This window comes from Corvus hawaiiensis, chromosome 11 (genome assembly GCF_020740725.1).
Source record: "Corvus hawaiiensis isolate bCorHaw1 chromosome 11, bCorHaw1.pri.cur, whole genome shotgun sequence".
NCBI lineage: Eukaryota > Metazoa > Chordata > Aves > Passeriformes > Corvidae > Corvus > Corvus hawaiiensis.
Window position 1 is genome coordinate 21,592,643 of NC_063223.1, and position 26,127 is coordinate 21,618,769.

Here is a 26,127-nt window from a genome sequence, read left to right on the forward strand (position 1 = left end):
TTTGGAGGAGATAATGACACTGAAAGTAAAGCCTGCTCCAGTAATTTCCTGATGTCTGTGGTGATGGTACAGAGGGGAATAAAGGTGTATCCTTTGGAATTGTTAATGCAGGTGTTACCCATGCTCATTTCTCCAGGCTGCTAAATGGGCCTGGTTCTTTTTATCCTCAGGGATATTTATCATATTCCGAATTATAGTCACCCTTCTGGTTAGTTGAGTCACCTGGATTTATGAGTTGTGCTGGTAACTGGTCCATGTAAAAGCACATTCCACCAACCTTCCTTCCCTCTCTTCCCATGAAATTTTATGCTTGGTTCATCCAGCTTTTACATTTTGGCTTTTAGTTTGTTAGCTGCTTAGAGTGCAGTGACAAGCAGGGAGGCTTTGGCAAGGCTTGTGCCTCTGTAACATAAATGAGGGATCCATCCTTCCCTTCCAGCAGATGGCTGGCAGATTGTGCTCACACATTTCCAAAGGAGTGAATTAATTGTTTGCATTGTATCTGCATTGTGTATATGCTTATTTGGCTCAATATTTGCTCTCAGTATGTCTTGCCCAAATAAGGGGCTGGAAGAAGGAAATGTTTCTGCCACAGGAACAAACTCCTCCAGCATCTGCACAGTGCCAGCCTCCAGCTCTGCAGAGACAAGTCTCAGAAGTGCTTTTCTGCTGTCTAAAGTTCACACATGGCTGGGGGAATTACAGGGGAATCATCTGAAGCTGTTGTTGTTCTCCTCGGGAACTGAAACTAAGGAGCAGAGTGTGTGATACTGCACACGTGTCTGACTGTGACTGAGTCAATGTTCAGCAGCAGAAATGCAGACTGCAGCCTGTTAAAATCCTCTGGGAAGGGGCTGGAAAGAGACTCCAGGACACAGGTTTTAGATAAGTTTAACAGATCATAATCATATGTAACTGTGGCTGCTTGGCTTTGTGGTGATGTTTGTAACCCCTGGGATTAGGAGCAGTTCCACTGTGTTCTTGTAGTGATTTGCGAAGCCTGGCAAAACTTTCTGAGTCTGTTCTGCATAAATACAGACTCAGAAACTTCAGCACAGTGCTTTAGTGCCCAGCCCTGCCACACAGAGAGAGGGAAAGGGCAGAGCTGCCATTCTGACAAAGAGGAATTGAGTTTGTACTGTGATTGGTGTTGAATTTTATACCAATTCAGTCACAAGGTTACCATTTGAGTGCATGATTTTCTGCCTGCCTCCCTCCAGAGCTCAGAAGGTTATAACATGAGCATCCCCATGCCAGGCCACCCAGTGAACTTTTCTGAGGTGACAATGGCCCAGGCTCAGAAGGACGTGGCGAAGCTTGAGGAGCTCATTGATGCCCACGATGTTGTTTTCCTGCTGATGGACACTCGGGAGAGTCGGTGGCTGCCTGCTGTCATTGCAGCCAGCAAGAGGAAGGTACTGTATTATTCCATTTATTTCCTTTCCTTTCATTTCTTCCCTTATTTTAAATACATTTCTGGCCCTGAACAATGGGCTTTTATTTCGTTATGAACTTTCCTTTGCCAGCGGAGAGAGCAGCGTGTTCCTTTAGCGAGGGCTTCGCTGAATTGTAACTTCAGGTGTAAGGATGTGGAACTTGATAACTTCACCAGCTCCTCCTTAATCGTCCTGTCCTTTCTGCAGCTTGTACCTGTGCTCTTCCAAGAACCTTTCAGCTGTTTAAAAACAGCACAGAAATGTCAAAAAGAGTAAGTTTGCAAAGCTGGATATTGACCTGGGAAGTGCCAGTGCCAGCCTACTCTTCCTGTGTATGATGGTTGGTAATTTTTAGCAATATATGCAGTTTTATTTGCATATTTTATATGAATCCTGTCTGGTTCAATCAGGATAGAGTGGTTTTATGATCTCCAAAACTTCCCTCTCGTGTTTGCTTAGCCAGCAATGCCCCTCTACATTTTTCTTGCAGCATTCAAATCATTTTGAGGATAAATTTTGACATTTTTGGAGACATTTCTCTGTTGCTCAGTGGTGCAGTGTGTCTGCATCACAGTTGGTTGATTTGATAACATCACTTTGATAGGAGGAGATGGAATTCTCTGTCACTGGAAAAGTACAGCAGGGAAATCTCAAGATGTCCAAACAAATGCTCAGTATCTTATGTTGGTAATCACTCAGTGAGAGCTCTGCTCAAATGTGGTTTTGTGTGGCACCTGCAGATCTCAAGCACTGCACAGTTTGCTTCCCAAAGTCTCAAAAAGAAAATAAAGAACATGCTGAGTGATGGTGTGTGTGAGATGCACAAAGCCAGGTCCTACAGGTAGCAGTAAGAGTCGGTCTCCCCACTTCATCATCGAGTTGCCTTGATGATCTTTGCCATTCCTTCCCCCCAAACAAGCATCTCGGACAAACAAACCCCTCACATGTTAAATCCTCATGTCACATATTAAATCTCTGTTCCTGCTGAGCACTGGAATTTGTAAAAATCTAGTTGTTTTTTCTTTTTGTTAATTCATGCCAGAAGATACTTTTCCACTGTGTCTTTATCAAAACCCGATGATTTTTTTAATTAAGGGTCAATCAGCTAGAATGAAATAGTTACCAGCCAGTAAACTGAGAAGAGAGAAACAGTTGATTGCAGTGGGAATTGTTTAGCAATATTATTAATTTCTGCTAGTACCAGCTGTTACTCATATTTTGGAAGTGGAGCACCACATTCAGGTTTTACAGGTAGAGGCAGTGAGAAGATGCAGTCTTTTAATTGCTGTAACCCTGTGCAGATTCAGCAGCAGGGTTCCACTTCAGGACTGAGGAAAAATAAACTGCTACAAGGCTGAAAGAGAATATGCAGAAATTATTTGGAATACTGAGAATGATGATGAGACTCACAAGCTTGCTAATGAAGATGACTAATTCTTGAGAGAGCTTCCCTCAGAGTTGTTCTTTTAAACAATTCCTGGCTGTAAGAATGGAAAACGAGAAACTGCTGCACCAGAATTTCTATCTAAAGTATCTGCAGATGAAGCAGTGCATCTTCCTTTATATTTTACTGGCTGCAGCCATTATTGTATTGATATTGTGCTTCAGATTACTCTGTGCACTTGCCACAAAGTGGAGAGCAAGGGGAAAATGAGGACAGAGTAATTGTGTAGTAATTGTGTAGCACAGCTGCTCCTGCTCCCCATGTGACTAAGCAGATGCAGATGAAGCCCATAAGTAATCATTAATTGCTTTCCTTACTGAGCAGAAATTGTTTTGGATAACAGATGGCATTTCAGTGCTTGAAGTTGTTACTTTTTTGTCAGTGTAACAACTAGAGGGAGTCGTTCATTTCGATCAGATTTGCCTGAAAGGCACAGAAAAAGGCAAGGGGTTGTGACTTTCTGAAACAGACTTTTATTTTGCTTTTGTTTTTTTCTAAGTGCTTGACAACTGGAATTCTGCACCTTGCAGACACTCTGTTTATGGCTAAGATGGTAAATATGCAGTTAATGGGTTGTTCATCCATCTACAGCGTGTGGGTTTTTGGCATTTATAGCGAAAAGCCTCGAGGCTTTTTTTGTTTTTCCCCCTCCCTTTTTGGCTCACTTAATATCTGTTGTTCTCTCTTTATTGTTCACAGTTGGTCATCAATGCTGCCTTGGGATTTGACACTTTTGTTGTTATGAGACACGGCCTAAAGAAACCAAAACAGCAAGAATCTGGTGATTCACGTTTCAGCAATGCCTCTGCTTCTTCTGATCTTCTGGGATCCTCACTCTTCTCAAATATCCCTGGCTATAAACTGGGCTGCTACTTCTGCAATGATGTTGTGGCACCAGGGGATGTGAGTAGAACCTTATGCAGATGGTGATTATATCTCTCTTTTGTTGTGACTTGGATTTTTATTTGATTTTAATGATGTTTCAGGGAGGGATCTGCTTTATGTTGACATACACAGGGGTGAAGAAATAGCTCATTTTTATTTGGAAGATGGCAGATATGAATTGCACAGCACTAGAGGTGTTTTGTACAGGGCAGCTGGTTACTTTGGAGTTATTTTTTCTTCCCTTCAGAACTGTCTGTGTTTGTAGTCCACCAGGGATCGGACACTGGACCAGCAGTGCACAGTCAGTCGGCCTGGATTGGCCATGGTGGCTGGAGCCCTGGCAGTGGAGTTAATGGTTTCTGTCCTCCAACATCCAGAAGGGTGAGCCATTGCTGCTGTTCTGAGGTGTTCTCTGAGAAATAAGACAGATTCAATACAGTCTTTAGAGAGGAGGAGGAATTACACCTCAAGCAGGACAGTTCTGTAACATTGTCTGTAAAATAATGTAGTGTGCAGTGCTTGAGGGAACTGATTCATCAAGTCTTGAGTTTTTCTTCTCTCTCTGAATTTAACCATAGAAAAGTATTGCGAATATCTCAAAAGAAGAAAATGTTGCTGTTAGTGGATCTTGGCTTTCCTTTGCTGAATGGTGTTTGGGTGAGATGAGGAGCTGTTGTAACGTGTGGCACATGAAGGGCTTCCAGATAAGCAAAGCTTATTTAAAGTTCAGCGTGTGTGATACAGAAATTACTCTGAAATTCTGCACCTTGGAAGTGAGGCTCGTTTTCTCTCTTTAAAACTCGTGAGAGAAAAAGTGACTTAGGAGTCGAAGATGAGTCTCAGACTGATTTATATATATTTATCATGCTGAATCTTGCTTCCTGTGAAACAGACTTTCCACATGGATTCCTTACTACATTCCAAGCTGTAGCAAAATTCCTGGAAGCTGACTGGAAATTCTGAGTGTGTTGTCTTGCTCTAATTTTCCCTGTTGGGTTTTTGGCAGTGGTTATGCTGTGGCCAGCAGCAGTGATGACAGAATGAATGAACCACCCACTTCTCTTGGACTTGTTCCTCACCAGGTACATTATTTCTGATAAATGCTTTTGTTTAAGAGCTGGGAACTGCTCATCGCAGATGTTGTCTCCTTAACAAAAATCAGATTCCATTCCCCAGAGGACTGACTCTCCATGCTTGTTAAAAAATAAATATAAATGATATTGACACATCACACAGGCCCAGGCAGTGTGTTCCTGGCATTGTGTTTGTGTTACTCATGGACACACAATTCCTGCTACCTGCTAAGGAGGAATTTGTTTGGAGCAGGAATGATGTGAATAGAGCAATTTCTGACTTCTCTGTTCTCCATCAGAGCTGACAGTATGAGCATCTTAAAGTTCACTTTTTAAATCTCTTCAGAGTTTGAAAACAATTCAAATAAGCCAACTCACAATTATTATATTTCTCAAAAATATTCCTGTAATTTTGGTACATTGCAGCACTTTTTTCTTCTACTCAACCCAAACTCTAGTTACAATGTTGGTGATACAGTTTTTCAAAAATTCAGCTTAAAAACTTCAAAATTAAGGTATTATTGTTATTTGTATAGCAGAGTTACTTAAGTTCTATTCCTGGTGGCATCTCTTCATTGTAATAAACAGAATAAAAAGGATGGTCAGTACAAAGAGTTCATAATTGAAATGATCAAACCCTGCTGCAAAGTGCTTCCAGTGCTCCCTCTCTTAGCAGAAATAGTGGTCTGGAATTCTAAAATCACCTATCAATAATATCATATTAACATCATAACTGAGGAATGCACAACAGCTAAATTTTCAGATTCTGGGTTATAGAGACAGGGAAAAAATGTGTTTAAGTGGTCACACCATGGCTTTTTGTTTTTCATGGCCCTTTGCACTCAGAGAAGGCTAACTGCAGATGGTGCTGTGCCTCTATTTGTGGTGAAATAGTGCTGCATTTAGGTAGTTGTGCCATTATTTGTGTATAGAAAAGCAGTAATGTTGTGCTTTGTAGAAATTTACTGCAGGTTTTACTGGGGGTGACTGTTAGAACATTATAGATATTCCTTTTGTTGAATGTATGTGTCCAGTTCATGTTGAGTTTTGGAAATGTTTAAAATAGCAATGTAATTTTTTTCTTTCATCTTCTAGATCCGAGGATTTTTATCCAGATTTGATAATGTTCTTCCAGTCAGCCTAGCATTTGATAAGTGCACAGCCTGTTCAGCCAAGGTAAGGCTGAGTTTGTCTGTGCTTTCTATTATTTTTATATTTCTAGGTCAGTTCTGGGGTACTTTTTGACATTTTCTCTGACTTCCTTAGGGCTTGGGATCTGTTCTCACTTCAGCTAACGTTCTTTTGCCTTCATACCCTTCTTTTTTACGTGTTTTCCAAATTCCTTTGGCATCACCTCTCAGCATGCTGCACTGTTTATCTTCACACAAATGCTGTCCTCAGCTGAAGAATCCAAGCAGAGATTGACCAAGACATTTCTGAAAAGTTTATCACAGAAATACTGTCCATATCTTTCAGCTTTGGAGAAAGGAATGAGATTGGTATTGTTTAAGAAATCCTTTCTGATGCCTGCTGAATAAATATCTCTTTATTTCTGGGGCTTAATGTCTTTACAAATAGGCAAAATTGTCTAAATTTATGATTTGTGATACAAAACAGACAAATAATGAACAATTGAGGAGGAAAACATTGCTTCTTACCGGTTCTTTATTGACCAGATTGTTCATTTTGCTGCTGGTGCTGCCAGTCCTGAGTCACCTCAGAGTTCCCAGCTGTTTCTTGGCTCTCTGGGGCAGCTCTTGCATTGTTTCCCTCTCCTGTGGCCTTGAAAAGTTCCCTCTGGCAAGTTTTTTCTGGCCGTGGAGTGCAACTTCCAGAAGTTTTCCCTGGGATATCTCAGTAGGGAGATGCAGAGGGTTTGACTCATGGTTTGAACTGCTTGGGAGTGCCATTAATTTAGTTCACTCTCCTGTACCTCGAGACTGACTGCCAGAAGTTCTTTCTGTTCCTTCCACTGCGCTCGTCCTCCTTTCAAACAGCCATCAAAAAATAATGGGGCACTGGCATCTTCTGGAGATCTCACACAGTATCTTCTCCTGCAGTATTCCTTTTTTTCCTCTGGGCTGTCTGGGTACATTTGACAAGTTTTGAAGGATTCTTAATGTGCATTTGCTCTTCAAAAGCTGAAGCACTAAACTTGGATGTTTCTAAAAATAGTAGCAGTTTTATCTGCCCTCTCGAAGAGCTGAAAGCTCAGCAGTAGCTAAAACCTTGATGGTGGGTTATTTAAAGTGTTAGAATAAGGTTTTCTTTCTTTTTCTTTTTCTCTTTTCTTCTTCTTATCTCCAGTTCAGGAAACACTGATATGTAAAAACAATAAAAATGTACATCCACGCAGATAAATTCAATGCAAGTATCAATTTTTCATTAGCAAATCATTTCCTCTTGGAGGTCATTTTAAGAGAGCCCCGTTTTACATAAACAGACTCGATGATTTAATAAAAACTGACTTGGATTTTAGCAGCTGTGCTATTCCCAGAGAGATCACTTTTCATGTGGTTTGGGTATTGAATTACTTGTGTGCTGAAAAGGTTGCTTCATTGGCTCACAGATTTCCTTACAGTAGAAACACAGCCTCTGTTTACTTTGCTAACTTTCTATTTATTAGCATAAGAATATGTCACCCTGCATTATGTGGAAATGTGATGCTGATACTTTGAAATGATAAATCCAATTACAATTTAATTGTACTCTGTCTGTTGGTTTGTTGTGTGAGGGTTTGTTTGGTTTTTAATAACGTAATTTAGCATCATTTCATCCTGCTCTATGTCAGATTTGCTGTAGATTCAGACTTTCAGCACACAAGTGGCTCTGCTGATAGAATTGAATTTGCTGGCGTTGTATTCATTGTGTTTTCCTTTTGTCAGCGTTCTCCTTCTTGAGCTCTTGTCACTCTGTAACTCTTAAAGCATAAAACTAATGAATTAGGAATTTTAGAAGAATTCCAGTACATCCTGAAGCCATCCAGTCCAGCTGGAGGACTCAGGAGAAGCTGCTAATGATCTGCATGTTTGGAGATTTGAGTCCTTTTCATTTTGACTCAGTCATTCCTTCATTTCTCTGCTCTTGAAGCTGGAGAGGCCAGGCTTGCAAGCAGCCAACTTTTCTTTACCCAGAATTGTCCTGCCCAGGCCGTGTGCCAGAGAAGCTTCCCGCAGGCAATTGTTCAGGAATTTTGGGGTGGTCGCAGCAGGAAACCAATCTATTTTTATTCTGGGCCAAATTTTCCTTTATGATTCCCCCTCTGTCTTATTCTGGTTGTGCAGAAGCTGTGCTGGAATGTCAAATATCCCTGTAAGAGCTCAGGGCACAGAGAGCAGGGAGAGCTCCTCTGGTGCCAGACTTGTTCTGGCATTGACAAGGGAGACTCCAGAGTTCTTTAGGATGGATATTTATTTGTAACAACTGCTTTACTTACAGGGGAAAATGTTTAGCTTATTACTGGCTGTGCTAACTAACCTGTTTACCCTGTGGAGAGCAAAATGAGGCTGTTTTCTCATTACATTATGGTGAGAAGCATTGCAATTCCTTGGAAAAGTGGGTAGATCTGATCCTTGCAGAAAACTGGTTCGGTCCTTGGATCATGAGTGTTAAAATATGGATGGATTTTAATGCAAAACTGCCAGTGTTTGTATTTTAATGAGGGCAGTGAAAATTTCCTTTTATTGCTCCCCTTTATTTCCTGTGCATCGTGGTATGAACGAGGAGGCTCCACAGCTCCAGAGTTCAATGTTACAAAAGATAATTGCCACCAACCAGCCTGGGTATAGAGATGCCTCCTCTGTTTTTACACATAGCTCACGTTCCCTCCAGAGTCAGGATTTAGCATCCATGTGCTGGAAAGCTGATTTGTTCTCCTTAAAGAGATTTCTCTCCTTCCCCTACAGCAGTCATTCTCACCTGTCATTATCCCCACTATGAAATTGATAAAAACCAGCATGAGCATCTCTGCTAATTTCCAAGTTCTTTCCCTACTTTCTGCTCAGTGTGCTGGGAACTTGAGCTGCTGAAGTGGCTTTTTAACCACGGAGTGAATGTCCAATGTTTCTCAGTTCATTGCGTGTGACGAAGGGGCAGACGCTGGGATCAGGGATGGTACTGTTGGCATTACGTTACAATTTCTGTTTTCAGTCAGGATGTTCCCTTGCCCTTGCAGATGTTTTCCCTTTCTGCCATCCCAGGAATACATTAAACACTTCTGCTGTGACATTTACTGAGTGCTTGGGTTGCGTAAGTTATTTATGAGTGTTTCAGTTTTGAAATCCATCATCGTGTAGCCTCAACAATGCTCTCATTGTTCTCCTCTGCTGACTGCTGTGCGTGCATTTTTATGTGAAATCATTCTGATCACTTATGACAGCAACCTGCAAGGTTCTGTCACTTACTGATGTTTTTCAGTTGAGATAATTTTTTATTTCGATTCCAGGCCCTTCGGATTTGTCCTAACTGCACTAAGACATTCCTATTTGCTTTCTCCCAGTAGCAATGGATGATCTGTCAGGGACACTCCTTTGAATCTTTTTATATTATACATTTCTCATTTCAAGCATTGTGTGGATGTAGAAGTCATGGTGGGGGGGGGGAAAGCCGTGGTCTTTGCTGTGCTAAAAAAAAAGAAAATTCTCCTGCAGAGCTTGCAGAAATGATGAAGGAAATGGGGAGAAATGTTTGTCCTTCAGGAATGAACATTTCAAAAATTAAGAGGATGTTTTAAGAGTTCTTTCTGTAGCTGTGCTGTAACGTGAAGTCAGTGAAACTGAGTCCATTTAGAACTTTCCTTATTTCCCTAATTTACATATGTGAACATTTGACAAGTCTGCACAGTGCAGCCTCTGTCTTAGTACTGGCTAGATTTCATGGAGACTTGAAGAATGCATCATTAATACACCTGGGCATATTTGCAGCATTCTGAGTTAAACTTAGGACTTCTCTTACTCTTAAGGTGGCATAGAAATGAATTTTCCCATTGTTGCATTTAACTTTAAAAATAGTGGGGTTTAAGGGAAAGAAGAAACCTGCCATTGTTTAAAACAGTGGAATCATATCTCGGACAGGTTGTATTTCTGTTACATTTAAATGAAATTTTGTGTATCTAAAAGGGGGGTTTGTTTGGGTTTTTTTCCCCAATATTTCTTCTTCCAATTCAATTAAATTCTAACTACAGTTAGTACAAAGTAAAGGATTATCAATGAGGAAAAAGACAGCATCACTGCAGTTTTCTAGTATTGTTCAATTATCTACCTGTGCCTAGAATATAATTTTTAATTATTTATATTAATGGCAACCATGTGCTCTCCTGTTGTCTCTCTGTGAAGCTGTTACACAATTCCTTTTCTGTCAGTTAAAACAAAACTGAACTAAAAAACTTTGCCTTGAAATATCTGCCTACAAGAACTGCAAAAACAAACTTGGAGAACACTAAGCTGGATTCAAACTCGGGAATATTCAATGTGGGGTTGCTGGGATGATGATGATGATGGTGTTCATCCCACTGCTGCTGAGTGTAGGAACAATTCCAGCCCTCATTCTGTAGGATTCCATCTGGAACTCAAAAGCTCAGTTTTTTGTTTGGTGGGTATGAGCAGTTTGTAGTCATTCTTTTTCACTTCCATGAGATTTTTGCATATTTGCAGCCTAGTGCTTTCTGTTCCCAAGTTTATTGTTCAGTTATTCCAAGGAATCAGTGCATATTCATGGAGACACAATATGCTTCTCTATTTTAATTATTATTGTTGTTGTTTCTCATATGTTTTTCTGCACCCTCATTGCAGACTTTGACAGGTGTCTGTCTACCTTGATGCCTATTTTTTTTAAACTTAACTGATCATCAGCCTTGCTTTTTGGAAAACTGATCTTTGTTTGCAAATATTTTTGAAGAGTTTAACTTAAAGTTTGACTTTTATTCAATTTGTCCACGTTTTTAAAGTGCTGCTATATCTGTGCTTACAGAATTGTTTGTTTCATTTGAAATAGGAAGAGTGGAGGGAATTGAATTGTAAAAGACGGTAAAATAGCAGAAACTGATGAAATGCAGTAAATGTGGTTTTGAAGAAAACACTGATGCTCCTCCAGTGCTGTGTGCATAGGTATTGCAGCACATCCAGATCATAAAACCCTCTGCTCTGGAATGGTCTGCAAAACATGGATTTTGAAGCTGGAGCTGTGGGTTTGGGAAGCACTGAGCAGCTGCAGTTTCTGCCTGAGGCAGCGACAGCTTTGGGTGCTCAGTGTGGGACAGATCAGCCTCGTTGTTGAAGTGCTGCTGGCAGGGGAGGGCTGGATGGAATAAATGACTTTTCCTGGGCAGTACCCAGTCATTCCCAGCTTCTGGCTGGCTCCAACCAGCCCTGCAGAGCTGGGGCCTCTGGGGCACCCATTTGTGCAGGCAGCCAAAGCATCTTTCAGCATCAGGCAGTTGCTTTGCTGGGAGGAGAACATTCCCTTGGGTGTTGGGAAAGTGCCCGTGCTTCCCTGCCAGCGTTAGGGGTTCTCTGCAGACAATGGGGGCTGCTCCTGGACTGTTCCCTCAAGGCAAAATTGAGGGTTAGGTGCCTGTCCCTGTGCACGGATAACACAGGATCCTGCCCCGAATTGTCCTTCCCCTGGGCTGGGGCTGGGAGGGAGCAGGGCTTTCTGCCTCCCTGTACAACAGAGGGTGACTGATGCCAGAATGAGCTGGAGCCAAGCACGCTGCAACTGCTGATGAGCTCATCAGCATCACTTTTGGACAGGAAGCAGAGTGGGGATCAATGGAGTTGTAAATATCCATCCAGTGGAAAACGTGGAGCGAGCAGGGGGTGGCTGGGAGGGGGCTGAAGGATGTACCCACGTGTTCAGGGAGGTCAGGGCACATGATCTAATGGTGCTGGCTACCAGAAAGCCCTTTTGTTCCTCTTTCTCAGTCTCTAAAACGGAGATGTTGATTTTCTTGTGCTCTCTCTTCAGCCCTTTCTTTCCTCTCACTTCTCTGTACTCCTGTTTTCAGGCAGGAAATGCCTTCAGCTTGTGTGCTGTGCAGTGAAACTTCCTTAGGCTGGCTGGAATCTGGGGATGCTGTTACATTTGAAATAATCTGTGTGAAGTGTTTGAGAAAGGGAAGAGTGGCTAAAATGAAAATCCTGCAGTTTTATCTGTCAGTTCATATCAGAAAAAATGGTTACTTGATGAAGCACATCGAGATCATTCCAGAAAAGAATGTGTGCAGCTCCCAAGAACTAAATGTTGACAAGACCATGCTTAGACTGTTATTTCTTAAATTTCTAAGATCTCTACTTTCCTCCTTTTCACCATTCAAAAGCAACTGAAAAATCCCAAGCTAAAAAAATCCTTCAGAGCTGATTCTTCAGTAAGTTAATTCTCCATTTTCCATCCATTGCAATTCAAAGTCAGGGTAGGAAGTAGCAACAGGAAAAGCTCATTTGTATCACCCCTTTCCTACTCTAAATTAAAACAGCAATCTCTTCCTTAAATGATTTTCCAGCACATTGTACTTGGATTAATTAAGGTTTTATACTGATTTGCTTTCATTTTTAGTACTGATTATGGGAAGGAAAGGAGAGACTTGTGTATATGCATAGGGTGATTTAATGATTTGGACATGAGCCCAAAATTATGCCATTTTTGCCTTGTGGTTTCTAAGTTTCCAGTATTTCCAGCATGGCCTTGTCGGGTGCACACCTGGAGCACAGCTTTCTGCACAACTTTGTTCTCAAAACTTAATCATGTGTGAGTGCACAAGTGTGTGTGACCATTCACACACACATTTGGGGCAATTCCTGGAGTATTATCTTTTTTTCATGCAATATTGTCAGACTTGCCTGCTCCAACCCCGTGAACAAGAGGCCCTGAAAAATCATTCCATGATCCTCAGAAAAGTGCAATTTTACTGCCTTCTTTTTCACAGCTGTATTACAGCATCAGCTTATTTGGCTTTGCTTTATGACTTCTTAGGATCAAATGGCAATAAAAATTGAGAGCTTTGTGAAAAGGCAAGAGTCTGGGAATGAGGGGTTTTTTAAGGAAATCAGAATTATGGCTGTGTGGTCAAATTTTGAATATCAGCAGTGCCCAAGGTCCCAGTGGCTCAGCTTATTCTCTTCTCATTCAGGATTCTTCACAGCACTGTTGTCTTTCATTAAATTTGCTGTTTTAACAGCAGATACCTTGAATTTTGAAGAGTGGAACTGGCAAGACTTTTTCATGTCTGTCTTATTTTCCAAATGTCTCTTTTCAGCGAGTGAACAGTAGTTTTCTCTCCTTTCTGCATGGCCTGTGATAATCAGGGAGTGAACAGTGTGCAAAAATAGAAATTTGATGGGCCTGGATGTAAACAGAACCTTGAATATTGGGATTTTTTGGGACTCTGAAATATTTAGTGAAGTATCTGCCCCATTTGTGGGAGGGAAATGTTTAAATCCAAGCAGAGTGTAAAGTGCAGCACCCTCTTGTTTTGGGGGTAGAAATCTTATTTAGTGTAAATAATCCATCTGGTAGCATTCAGTCCTTATTTTATTTTTCCTGGGAAGTAAACAGCACCGTTTCAAGCTCCACAGATGCAAATGACTTTGAAAAGAAAAAAAAAAAGCCAAACCAAATGTAAAATACTGGTTAAAAAGTTTTAAATTGATGTGACTGAAGTAAAACAAGAGCCAATTTTGCATCAGTAGCCAGTTTCTTTGGGTTAGGAGCTTGTTTTTTGTGTTTTTGCTTACCCAGATATTAACTTTTCTGCTATAAAGCAATCCTGGAGCCAGATTCTCTTTCTGAATGTCTTTGTACCCAGCAATTGAGACTTCTTTGTGCAGAATGCTGTTAAAAAGAATATAACACCAGGGCTGCACATCTGTTTCTCATTTCCAAGCAAGTTCTTTTACTCCAAGCCTGTATTTTTTTCCTTCTGCCATGAGATTTGGGGGTTTTTTAACTTCAGTAAACAGGCCAGAATAAAAAGATTGCTCATAGGATGGGTTACTGGGTATCATTTACTCAGAAAGCTTTGGCAGTACATGAATTTGGTCCTGTTGTGATGATGTGCATCCACAGCTTGATTTGTTCTGTTAAAATGCCATCATGTAGAAAAGCAATTATAGAGCTCTGTGAAATGGAGACTGAAGGCAAGGTTGTGGCATCAACCTGAGAGATTTGCATGTGGCAGGAGAGGGTGGTGTGAAAATGTGGGTTCTCCTGGCAGTGTTTGTAGCAGCCATGAAATCCAGAAGGAATTGGTGCTTTCCAGCTCTCCTCCTAAGCTCTGACAAGCGACCTGCAGGTGAGGAGAGGATAAGAGTTCCTTAATAAATCCTTCCTGCTCCAGCTTGCCAGGCTGGGTGCAAGAATTATGTATTTTGTTGTGCTTTTATAGTTTTGGGTCTTTTTCTGCTTGGAAAATGAATTGCTGCATAGTGACACATCCCTGAATGACTGGGGAGGGATGTATTTATTCCCTGGAAGAGTTCAGGTGGGATTTTTTACATCTGTGGTCAGACAGTAACTGGTTTGAGATCAATAATCATAAAAATTATAGCATCTCTCAAGAACATTCCTCCTGTAAAGCTATTCCTCAGGAGGATCACAGTGGGACCAAGGATGGTGTCAGCAGCAAAGGGAATTGTTCAGAAGTGCAAAGGCAAATTCATGCCAGCCATGGGCCTTTGGGCTCTGCTGGACATGATTAAATAGGAGAAAATTTCCTTTCCATGCAACAACAAATCAGTCACTTATTAAATCTGGAAACATTTTTTCGAGTTCTTTCGTGTCTATTTGTTGTCCAGACTGGCTTTATTCTTGTGTGATTATTCCCTGGGTGGTCTCCTGGCACAGGAATCTGAGATTATTTTGCCTCATTCTTTTTCCTTTCTGAGGTCTGCTCAATGGCTGCTGAACAAATCTGTGCCCTGTTCCATTTATCAGAGAAAAGCTGCTACTGAATTTGGGTAGGAAGGGTTGGATGTGGGCAGCTTAATGGAGTTCCTCCCTTTTGTGGCACTGGAAAGTTTTAATCATCTGAGCTGGGAAATAAAGTCCCTGAGGGCGCCAAAATGTTCTCCCAGTCACTGCCTGTGTTGAAAGGATTTCATTATAGTGGATATCTTCTTTAATGGTACCTGCTCAGGCAGCAAATGTGGTGCTGCAGGTGATTCTGTGGCTCCCTGATCTGATGTTTGTTGGCTGGAATTCTGGATTTAAAACTAGTTAACAAATACTTCCATTCAGCAGGCTGTCCCCATTCTAAAAAGCAAGTCATTATAATCAGCAAGTACACTTTTTAATACAGCTTTTCAGGCTTCTGTGGTTGCTGCTAGAAGAAAAAAATGTTCTTTATTGTTGTGCTTTAGGTTTTTAAGATATGGGGTGTGTGGTGAGATTTGTTACCCAAACCTGAGTTTGCCATTGTGGCACTATGGAGGGTCTCTGCCACACAGCAGAGTTGCTACAGGGGGAAAATAAATGTGGAAATCTTTCCATAGCAATAGATTTGGTCACATTAATGTATCCCAGTTCTACCCAGCAAAAAAGTCTAAAAATAATGTACCTGCAACTCCTGCATCTGTGAGCTTATTAATATTTTATTAATATTAATACTTTAAAAGGCACTTAATGGGAGACTTCCTGGCATTGTCCGTGCTGCTGATGACACAAAGGGCTCCTGGATTTAATGAAAGCTGTTCCAGGTGCTCCATCCCCTGGCAGTGCAGGACCTTGGGGGTGTCAGGGTGCCTCTGGGTTAGCTCAGGAATTCCTGCCTGGCCTTGGCAGGGACTGGGCACATCTCTGAGATAAACCAGGGCACCTCATGCTCAGCACCCTGGCACTCCATACTCGTGCACTTACTGAGGAAGCAGCACCTGGAAATTCTCACTCCAGGCTCGATCGCGGTTTTTGGGAGTGAGGATCAAAGCAGAGCTCTCTGAGTAACAAACCCAGCCAGGTTTAAGGGCTGCTTGATAGACGAGCTGTGTATAGAAAGGTTGCACTCAATTCCCTGCTCTGCTCATAATATTTGCATAGCCCAAGGTGGTTTACATCTTCTACCCCTGGAAGGGACCAAAATATCCCGCTGCTGTTGTCCCTGCATTTCTCTGAGGTGCTGTAATATCTTAAACTAAGGCTGAGCTTCGTTGTGTGCAGGCTGGGGATGGTTTCAGGGGGCCATGAACTCTGATCTGTCCTGCATCCCCAAAAATCTGGATTGCGCTTCCCCCAGACTCCAGCAACGGGAGCACGTCGGATAACCCTGCTGGTGTGAGGAATTCCCACAGGCAGGGCTGTGAACGCACTCCAGGGTTAGAAATTGGTGTCTGTTCTCCACAAAGAGCCAGATGCAAGAGACTGCTGCACTTGGGTTGTTCTAGTAGAATTCTGAAACCCAGAATAGTCATTAAATGTATCAATCCCCAGTGCAATCCCACTGTATTTAGTGGATAATATTGAGAGGACGCATCCCAAATGGAATGCTGAAGTTGTCCAGTTCTCTGTATTGCCTTGTGAACATTCACGTTGCTTCGTTTATCTCAGGAATAAAAAAACACCAAGGAAAATACAAAGAAATGCTCCCAATATTTTTTTTTTTTAAATCCTGTTTTCTTTTTTAATTTATGATTATGTTTATCAGTCATTGTACAAATCCACCAAACCCCTAAATAAATCTTTAAAGTATGAAGAACAATTTCTGTACATTCAATAAGAGAACATGAAGTGCTGGTGGTGTTTGTTTTAGAAGAGTAAGTGTGGTCAAGAAGGCTCCAAGTGTTTGATAATCACCTACATCTGTCTCTCTGTTGTAAGGTATTTGAAACTTGATAGTGTGCCCCAGCCAAACCATCTTTAGCTATTCTTAGAGCCCTCAGAGTGGGACCAGGCTAGAATTACCCTCACGAGCTTCACCTGGCCTTTCCACCTTCAGCTGCAGCTCATCAGCCCCAGAAGGGGTTTTTAAGCTCCAGTCTGAAGGTTTGAGGGGAGAAGAGGGACAGGTTTCTATCTGCTCCCTGTCCGTTGCTGGCTTGTTGTTTGGATTTCCTGGACTAACTTGGCTGCTGAGCACTGGATGGGTTTTGTTGCCATCATCATCTCGGTGCTGCTTGCCTGGATCAGGAGCCCCACCTGTTAGAGCCCTCAGGAATTCATCGAGGACTGAAAGGTAAACTGTGCTAAACTGGGAAAGAATTGAGAAAGAAGAAGCTGAAAAACTAAATACCAAGACAGCAAGGAATAGGTAAAAAAGGACTGTGCTGCACTAGATTAAAACCAATCATATTATCAGAAAAGTGTGTGTGGAGCTCATGGACAGAATAGAAAAACCAATCCAGCAATGTGGGAGCTCATACACAGGAGTTGCAAAATGTATACCTACTGTGTTATGGATAAGTGATAAAATGTGTAAGTAGAGTATCATGTAAAGGTTGTAAGATGTATAAGTAAAGTAACATGTATAAGTGGGGAAAATACATAAGTACTGTGTTATGTAGAAGTTGTAAAAAGTGTAAGTAAGGAAATGTGTAAGTAGAGTGATATGTATAAGTAATATAAGATAAGTAGGTAGAATATATAATTAAGCAAAGTGTCTAAGTAGGGTATGATGTCAAGTTGTGAGATGTGGGAGTGGAGTGTATTTTAAACAATAAAAAGCTTCTGCAAAGTCATAGTGATTCATTGATCAGAAGGCACGAGTTCCCACATCTTCCTTTCCACAGTTGTGTTTCAGTTGTTTCTGTCTGTGTTTTTTGATATCCAAGTATGCACCAGATAGCTTTGCATGAAGGTCTGAGTGAGGATCCCAGTCTATTTTTAACGATAAACTTAGAATTCTCTCATCTAAATATAAATATGTTTTTTAATGAGCTTGAATTCCTGTAGGACTCAGTGGAAAAGCTCACTGGATGTGTTTTGCTGAAGAATGTTGTTGGGCTGTGCAAGTTCCCACGGTTTTATCAATGAAATGTGTATTTGAGACTATTAGGATTTGTCAAACTAGGAAAGAGTGAGATTGTTGAGAGTAAGTTGTGATTTGATGAATTCTAAAGGAACTATTTCCACTCTTGTGAAAATCCTGCCTCTTCTGGATCCAGGGTGATCCTGGTGATCCTTCCTCTGCCTCTCTGTCTCCATTGTCAAACATTCTGCTCCTTTCTATTTAAATATTGTGTGGCTTTGAGGTCCCTGCATACATCCTGCTCTGCTGCCTGAAGTTCTGTAGGAAAAGTTGTTTGGAATGCATCAAGCTCAGCTGCTTCATCTCTGAGAGCAAGGCATTAAATGACCAGAACTTGGAACAAAAATAAGGAAACAACGGATACTGGGATTGCTCAGACATAAGTTCCTTATATTTTCTGACTACCTGCTGTCACAAAACGTGTAGAGTTGTGTTCATGTTTGACATTTATCTTCTCTTCCCTCAATCTCCATCCCACTGGGTTGAAATCAGCCTGGCAAATCCTCATCTGAAGCTAAAATAAAGCTCTTCATGCTCAGGGGTTGAGAGGGGCATAAGCTAAAACCTCACAGTTCTTGTAGGAGCCTCTAAGATTGTCCAAATGAAAGATAAACTGGGAAAATTAAGGCAGAAAAATAGAGCCTACTTTAAGATACAGCAAGCACAGAACCACAGATCTCTGGAGACTGGGAGGATGTTGGGCTTGGACACCTACTCGGGGAATTTTCCAGGCTGTCCCAGCATGGTTCTTTCCCTGAACTGATACCCTGGAACAGGCTTTTACTGTGTTCTGTGGAACTCAAATGCTCCTTTCATGGCTTTGCAGCCAAATTTTCCTTCTTGCTGTATCATCTGTCTCTTTTTAGGCTTAAAAATATATTTAAACCAGGAGATCTTAAACCCCACTTCTCTTCCCTCTTACTTCCACCTTTCCTCGCTTTAGAAATTGAGTTGGGGAAAATGATTGTTTTGTTCTCTGTCATTTTTACCTGTTTGCAATATTCAGTCATTTTCTGAGTGTCCAGAAAGATTGTGCCTTTATTCTGTGAGCCAGCTACGAGGATGAATCAGATTTGGGGTATTGTATTTGAAGTACTTTTCTGTTTGTTTATTTGGCAGGTCCTTGACCAGTATGAACGAGAAGGGTTCAATTTCCTAGCTAAAGTTTTTAATTCTTCACATTCCTTCTTGGAAGACCTGACAGGTCTAACTTTATTACACCAGGAGACACAGGCTGCTGAGGTAAGCAAATAAAATTTGGATCTTAAGAATTAACCATGTGGTCAAATGAATCACTGATAGAATCAAGCTGTGGTATTTGATTTACAGAATGATTGACACGATGGTTTAGACATTCTCTTTAATTCATTGTCACTTTCTGGATCTGAGTCCTTAAATATTGCTTTTAAAGGAAGCAAGTGGCTTGTGTTATGTGGTGTGAGGAAATCAACTGCAATTTTAGGTCAAGTAAAATGTAATTATGCTGCTTGATGGATTGTAATATGGGGCAAACAATGCTGTTTGCTTGCCCAGTGACAGAAAATGGAATGTGGGAAGAAACTGGGGTGTGTTTGACCTCATGGGCAGCAGCACTGCTGATAACTCAATACTGAGTTGTGATACTGAGTGTGTTCCTTAAAAAATGAAACAGATCTCTGCCCTAATACTGCATTTTAACAATGATTTGTATTCCTTCCCCTCTCTGCCAATATCTCTCCCCTTCTACATCATAACTGAATCTTGGCGTGGCTGTATCCCAGGGATGTTTCTGAAGCTGGCTCTGAGAAGTGGTTGTTCAGTCCCTGCAGCCTGTGCAAGTGCTGGAGCTGTTTTTTCAGCTGGAAAGGGCTCCACAGTGTTGCTTAATAAGGTTTTGGGGGGATAACGATGACTTGGCTCTCTGTTTCATGTTTTAGCCTTTGAAAATAATGGAAGCAGATGCTGGAAATGTGAACTGTAAAATACCTAATGCATTCTTAAATCAGCATGGTCATACCTAGGAAAAATTTAAATATATATATATATGTATGTGAGAGGGATCCAAGAAGGGAAAACAAGCACCCTTTAATGTGTGCCACTCATTAATAGTGAGAATAATTAAAGTCTGATTGCCAGGCCTGGCTTTTAGTGTCTAGGCTGCTAATGGAAAATGTAAAACCAATTACAATTAGTTAGTAATGTATTATTTTGCAGGTATTAATCCCTTTTTCAGCTTCAGAATGTGTACAGGTGTTTGTTAATGAAATTTTAGATACTCTCTACAAAATCTAGAGTCTGGTGTGAGTTTAGTGCGACTTACTGAAGTCAAAGTTTAGCTTAAAACCCAGAATTAGCATCCTTTCAAAAATCCTGGGGTTCTTTAGTGAGGTTTATGCAGTGAAATCACTGCTCAGGGGTGGAAAATCTGACATACAAAGTATTTGCAGAGCTAATGCTTTCAAATTAGGTTAACTACCATAAAACCAGGGAGCTTTCTTGATTCTTCCCTATAGGATTGCTGTATTTTTGGGAAAATCCATCTCTTTTAGCAGGGTTAACCAATCTATTGATGAATCTGTGTTTATGAATGGCAAGGGCTGACAGATTATTTGTAGATCCTGGAGCACTCCTGCTTGCTTTGGATTAAAAGCCAGTTTTTTGTTACATTTTGCCACTGCTGGCTCTGAAAAACAAAGAGGTTGTTTTGTGGTCTTCCACAAGTCTCTGTTCATCAGCTGGGACAATTTTTATATTTTTTAGGTGCACAAGAGAGTGCTTTTAATATCTTTTCTGTGGAATTACTCTCGTATCTGGAGCTCCTTTTCTCTTGTATTTCGAGCTCCTTTTTCTCACGCTGCAGCTGGGGAGTGTGAGGTCTGCAAAAATGGTTTTTTGGGTTTCTGGCTGCTTTGAAGCTGCTCTTGGCAGAATGTATTCCCTAAAATGGAGCCATTAGATAGATTTGCTAAGATTGGTGCTCCTTTGATTTGAGATATTCTTGTGACATTCTAAAGGCTGCAGCAAAAGCAGTGAGAGGTTTCATCAGGTGTGTATGGCCTGGTTTGTGATGGGAATATTTCATTTTTCTGGTGGGAAGTTATCTGCCTTTCTCCACTCAAACTCTTCAGAGGGATTTTGTGGATTATTGGTGTGTTTGGAGACCATAAAAATGGCTTCTGGTAACTGCAGATTTTCCTTTCCTCCTGTCTAGTAAAATGTGTCCAGTGCTATTCCAGAACTATAAAGAAAATAGACTTGTAAAGTTAGATGTCATCCAACCTTATATTTACCCAGTAACATCATAATTGGCTTGTAATTCCATATATAAAAACCCTGATATTTGATTAATAAACCTGCATCTGATAGGGGAACTGCTCAATCTTGTGCTGATTTTTAAAAGGTTCACTGTTAAAATGTGAGCATTTCATTGAACATTTCACTAAGAGTGTTTTGTTATGGTCAGAAAAACTGTCATGCTGCTCTTCAGTGCAATCACACACTGAACCTCTTTTATTATTAGTTTTTATTTTTAATTCACCTAAATGCTTAGCAGCTTTCATGATGTGTGTGTAAAAGTGCTTTAATGAGAACTTGCTTCTAAGTTTTGAGTTTGCCTGAAAGAGAACCTGGATAAGTTGTGCACGTTCCGTAGGAGTGACTGTTAAACACACCATTTTTGGATGGCCTGAATTTCCATGAAAACTCCCCCCACATTATTAGCTCAGAGTGTGGTTGCCCAGATTTAAGGAATACAATTTGCAGTAAGATATGGGAGACTTTTCACTTAGTGAAAATCTTTTTTTATTTGCACTGTTTAATTCCTATTCCAGGGCTGTGCTGTTGACCAAAATATTTTAACACAGATTTAGTGTGGTTTAAATTTGATAGTAGTTGCAGGGTTTTTAGTCAATAGAGCACCTATTTCTTCAACATGAGCTGCATCAGGAAATCAGAAATGTTCTCCATGACTTCCTTAGCATTACAATTAATAAATAATAACATCAGCAAGCTTTTCTATCCTGTCTTGGATTGACAGTACATTTCAGGCATCTGCTCTTTCTACATCTGGCTTTAATTTAGGGTCTCTGGAACATTTTGGGGTTTGTTTTTTTTTAATCCCAGTTAGATATTTCTGTGCAGCTTGGGCAGGAGCCTCTGGTGACACGCCTGGCTTTGAAGGCCAATGGAAGCTGTGGGAAACTCCCATGTCAGCACTCAGGCCCTGTTTCCACTGGATTCAGTTCATCTGGGGAGCTGCCCAAGCTCATGGAAGCACTGAATTTCTGTTTTCCACATCACTTTGTTTCCTTTCTGCGAACCTCAACTTTTAAACTTGACCCTTGCTCGCTGTGTAGTGGAGTTTAATGGCTGGGCTTAAAATAGAGACAGCCTGAGCATCCTTGGGTTGTTAATCAGGGGCTGGAGGTGTGGAATTGGAAGCAGAAAAGTGAATAATTTCCAGGTCCGAGCTTGGCTGGGCTACCCAGGACTGTTCCAGCTCAGTGCATCCCTAAACCCAGCTGTGTGCTCCCCTCGTGCTCCAGATTAACCCTCCAAAGGGTGTTGGGTTTGCTGCTGTGAAGATGCTTTTCCTCTAAAATTTCTAATTCAATCTAAAGTTTCCTAACCCTAAATCACAGCTTTCCTGATATGCACTCAACTCATTTCTCTTTGTAATAAGACACAAATGTAAATACGCTTTTCTTACTCTGGATTTCAATTCCTGAATTACTTGGATACTTTACTGCCCTTCCTGCTTCCATCAGGATGAAAGAAGATTCTAAAACACACACCAGAAATAAAATTTTCACTTGGTTTTCTGACTGATTGAAAAACAAGAAGGGGTAGAAGTCTTGCAATCTAAGAGGGTCATAAAGAGCTTTGGGAAAAAAAGATCAAATCTGGAGCACAGTTCCTATTTTTGAATGTGATTGTAAAGGTCAGATTTGGGTGCTGGTAGGTCCTGTGTCTGTGCTCTTTTACTTCAGTGATGTTGTACTTCAAGTTTCTGTCTCTCACAAAAAGTGTGGTGTCTGTAGTTTCTGTGACAAGTTCTTGTGGTCTCTGAATGAGGCCTGTTTGGTATTTCCAAAATGCCTTTTCTGTGCTGGTTTACTGTATCCCAAACATTCCTTCTTATCCGTATTAATGAAAAAGAAAAAAAAGGATTTTTTTTTTTTAATCTAGTCAGATACTCAGAGAAAATACAGACAACCCTATTTTATCATGTTTCTGCACTTATATGAGGTTTGTGCCTGACCATTTTTCAGTCATTTCTTGAGGAGCAAGGCTGTAGAATAAGCAGCTGGTATTAAAAAGGAACTTTGTGCTTGTCCAAATTTGGAAGAAAATTCAGAATTTCCAGTGTGCTTTGCTATTAAAAATATCCTGCTTGTTTCTGATTCTGCATTGTATTATGCAGTGTATTTGATGCTGAAACAATAACATTTGAATAGCCAAAAAAAAAAAAACCAAACCCCAAGCAAAACAGAAAAACCCAGCTACAACAATATTGTAACAGTAACTTCTGTAACTTGACAATTTTTATCTGTTAGCCAAGTATTATTCAGGATTTAATTTTATTTGGTGTTATGAAAACTTCCTAAAGAAATCATTACTGATGGGTAGCCCAAAATTAATATTTGAGACTTTTCTCTGTGTGAGCTTTTGTTTTCCTTCATGTTTTTAATCTGGTGCATTTCAGGAGAAATTCATTTTGACAGATTCAGGCCTGCCCTGGAATTTCTTTCTTAAGAGATTAAGAGATTAATTTGTTTTCTTTCAGGAGGTGGGTTGGTTTTTTGTTTTTGAGTTTTCTCATGATGTCAATTAGTGTCATCATTTCTCTTCATTCACCAAGCAGTGTTTCCCAGATCTTTGAATAATGGTAAATTTTTTCTGTGCTGAGCACAGTCCAAGTGAGAAAGGAGATTTTCAATATAAGTAAATCTGCATTGCATTGGGGTGACTGTGCTGGGTGATTCCATGCCTAAAATAGATTTAATCAATGTACCCCTCACACAGGGCTCTGCCGAACGTGGGATTTCACTGCTGCCACTTGGCCAAGGGGAGGTAATTGTTACATCAACACACAACACTGCAAACTGAGTTTTCCAGCCTTTGGACAAGCCTCACACTGGGCTTTAGCAGATACCTTCTGCTGCTTTGGGAAGGGTTTAGAAATACCTGTGAAGTGGTGCCTCTGTTTGCTGGCAAAACATGAGCTCCTTGTCTTTCCCCTGATACCTTCACTGATAACTTCAATTATTATCAGTCATTATATTGAAATGCTCTTCCTGGGCCTTACATCAGTGAGTGATGTGCACAAATACTCCTGGTTCATGATGTATCTGAGTAAATGTGTGTTTGTCCCTTCAAGGCTGGGAGGGGCTTGTGCAGTCCTTTATTTTGTTGGAGCCAAGGGAAGGACAGTTGGCTGGTAGCCAGTTATCATTTTTGTGTGAAATGTCAACTATATGGAAAAGAAACCCACTGAAAGAAATGGAATAATGGCATTTGGGTTAGCAACAGATTCTGTTATTTAATATGGGGGTTTTTTCATGTATTTAACTGAATTGCTGTCATAGTGTCAAAACACTGATAGAGTTTAAATCTCTGTGTAAAATTTCACAGTAAATATCGTGCAACTATAAAATGGAAAGTGCTATTAGGAATAAATTTATTATCTCATCACTTTTTACGTGGGGGGGAAGAAGCTTTGCAGCAAAAACCTGGGCAAGCCCTCAGTACCTTCAGCTGCAGTGAAACTGCAGCAGCCTTCATGTGCATTCTGTGTTCCTCATGAAGCTTCTGCAGACAGTAATTCCTGGTTGGTTTTTGACACTGAACCGTGCCATAAATCAAATCCCTCCTGATGGGAGAGAATTTGCTGAAAAGTCCTTGCAGGGAGTTTGAGAGATAAACCGAGATTTTTTCCTTGAGTTTCAATGCTTCCAGATAGTTGTTTATTAAGTCTTATCAGAGGAACAGAGCCACCAGCGTGACCCAGGTACAGCACAGAGCACAGAAAAGCAGGAGTGAAGACTCTCTATCAAGATTTACACAGCCTTTTAAAGATATTTTAACCAGTAGTTACTAAAAATGTACATTATTTTCACTTTCCTACCAATTATTCAGTAACACGGGCAGGAACTGCGGAATTCTCTATCCAATCATTCCAAACTACTTTTACTGCAAAATATGGAGTAGTAGAAGGAGGAGGAGAAGGTTTAGAGAACAACAATCCTCCATTTTGATATTTTTTACTCTTATCTATGTACTAAAAAGAGAAGCCTAAAACCTCTAAATTTTTCACCCTGTGACAATCTTACATCATAGTCTATCACCTAATTCACGCCACTGTATTTTCTAGTTCTTGTCTGACCGTTGGTAATTTTTTCCAAGGTTTGAAGCTAAACCAGTGTTGTTCAGGGGGGTAAGAACCCTTAAAAACAGGCAGAGAAATATTCTCGGCACTCTGGGCTCCTACAGGTTTTCCTCTTTCTGATCAGAACTGATCAGTGCAGGTGATCAATATCAGCTGTTCTCTCCCAAGGGGACTCTGGGCTTTCCTCTTTTCATAAGAACTCCACCTCCAGTAGCATTGCAAAGGTGCACTACTTTTCTTTATGACTCATTTTAATTGCCCTCATTAGATCAGTACCTAAACAGGGAGTATTTGAACTGATGAAGTAATGTTTTGATTTGTGCCGTGGTAGTAAATGATACTAAATTGTACTTTATTTAAGGTTTTAGAGTAATTTTTGCTAATGATGAACACAGCATCCCAAAATTTTGAAGGGAACTGCTATGCTGAAGCTGCAAAATCTTAATTTTGGGGAAGCAATTCTCTTCTAGAAAGATTTTCAAACTCTGTTGACTCCTTTTCTTTTGAAGGAAAAATCTCCAGTAAAGGAGAAGTAAAATAATTTAGGGATCAAATCTCTTCCATTCCAATATTCTTTGTCACAAAGAAGAATGAATAGACTGTTCAAGATGCATTCTATTATTCTCATGTGAAGAATAAGAAATTACACAACACAGACAAGCACGCTGATGAACTTTTTCATTCTAATTAAGAACATAAATTCTACAATGTGCTTCTCAGTCCAAGAGTATATGAGCCCTTGTAGATCATTCAAATTAAAAAAAGAAAATTGCTGCTGGACAAATCAGTGCCAGATTTCAATAAACACCAATTGTTGCAGCCTTACCCAGAGGTGCTGTGAATGTCTTGGGGCAGGGCTGCCTCAGCCTTCCATCAAGTGTTAATTGAGTTACTTTATTAGGGATTAATGTGCTCTGGTCATCTTGGAGCCCACCAGAGTATTTCATTGTTACCCGTGTTTGCCTCCTCCCGGC

General features: G+C 40.6%; 1 protein-coding gene across 8 annotated transcripts in view; it reads left to right on the forward strand.

Annotated features, from left to right (window-relative positions):
- The window catches only part of ATG7 (autophagy related 7), a 92,988-nt gene that overhangs the window by 11,283 nt on the left and 55,578 nt on the right, over window positions 1-26,127 (forward strand). For 7 of the 8 annotated variants that reach the window (XM_048315918.1, XM_048315919.1, XM_048315920.1 and 4 more), the window contains 6 exons: window positions 1,221-1,415; window positions 3,580-3,783; window positions 4,031-4,146; window positions 4,772-4,847; window positions 5,934-6,014; window positions 18,907-19,029. In XM_048315918.1, the coding sequence (XP_048171875.1) occupies window positions 1,221-1,415; window positions 3,580-3,783; window positions 4,031-4,146; window positions 4,772-4,847; window positions 5,934-6,014; window positions 18,907-19,029 (795 nt within the window). Of the gene's footprint in view, window positions 1-1,220; window positions 1,416-3,579; window positions 3,784-4,030; window positions 4,147-4,771; window positions 4,848-5,933; window positions 6,015-18,906; window positions 19,030-23,790; window positions 23,957-26,127 lie in introns of those variants that run through there. The other variant, XM_048315921.1, reaches the window with a different exon arrangement.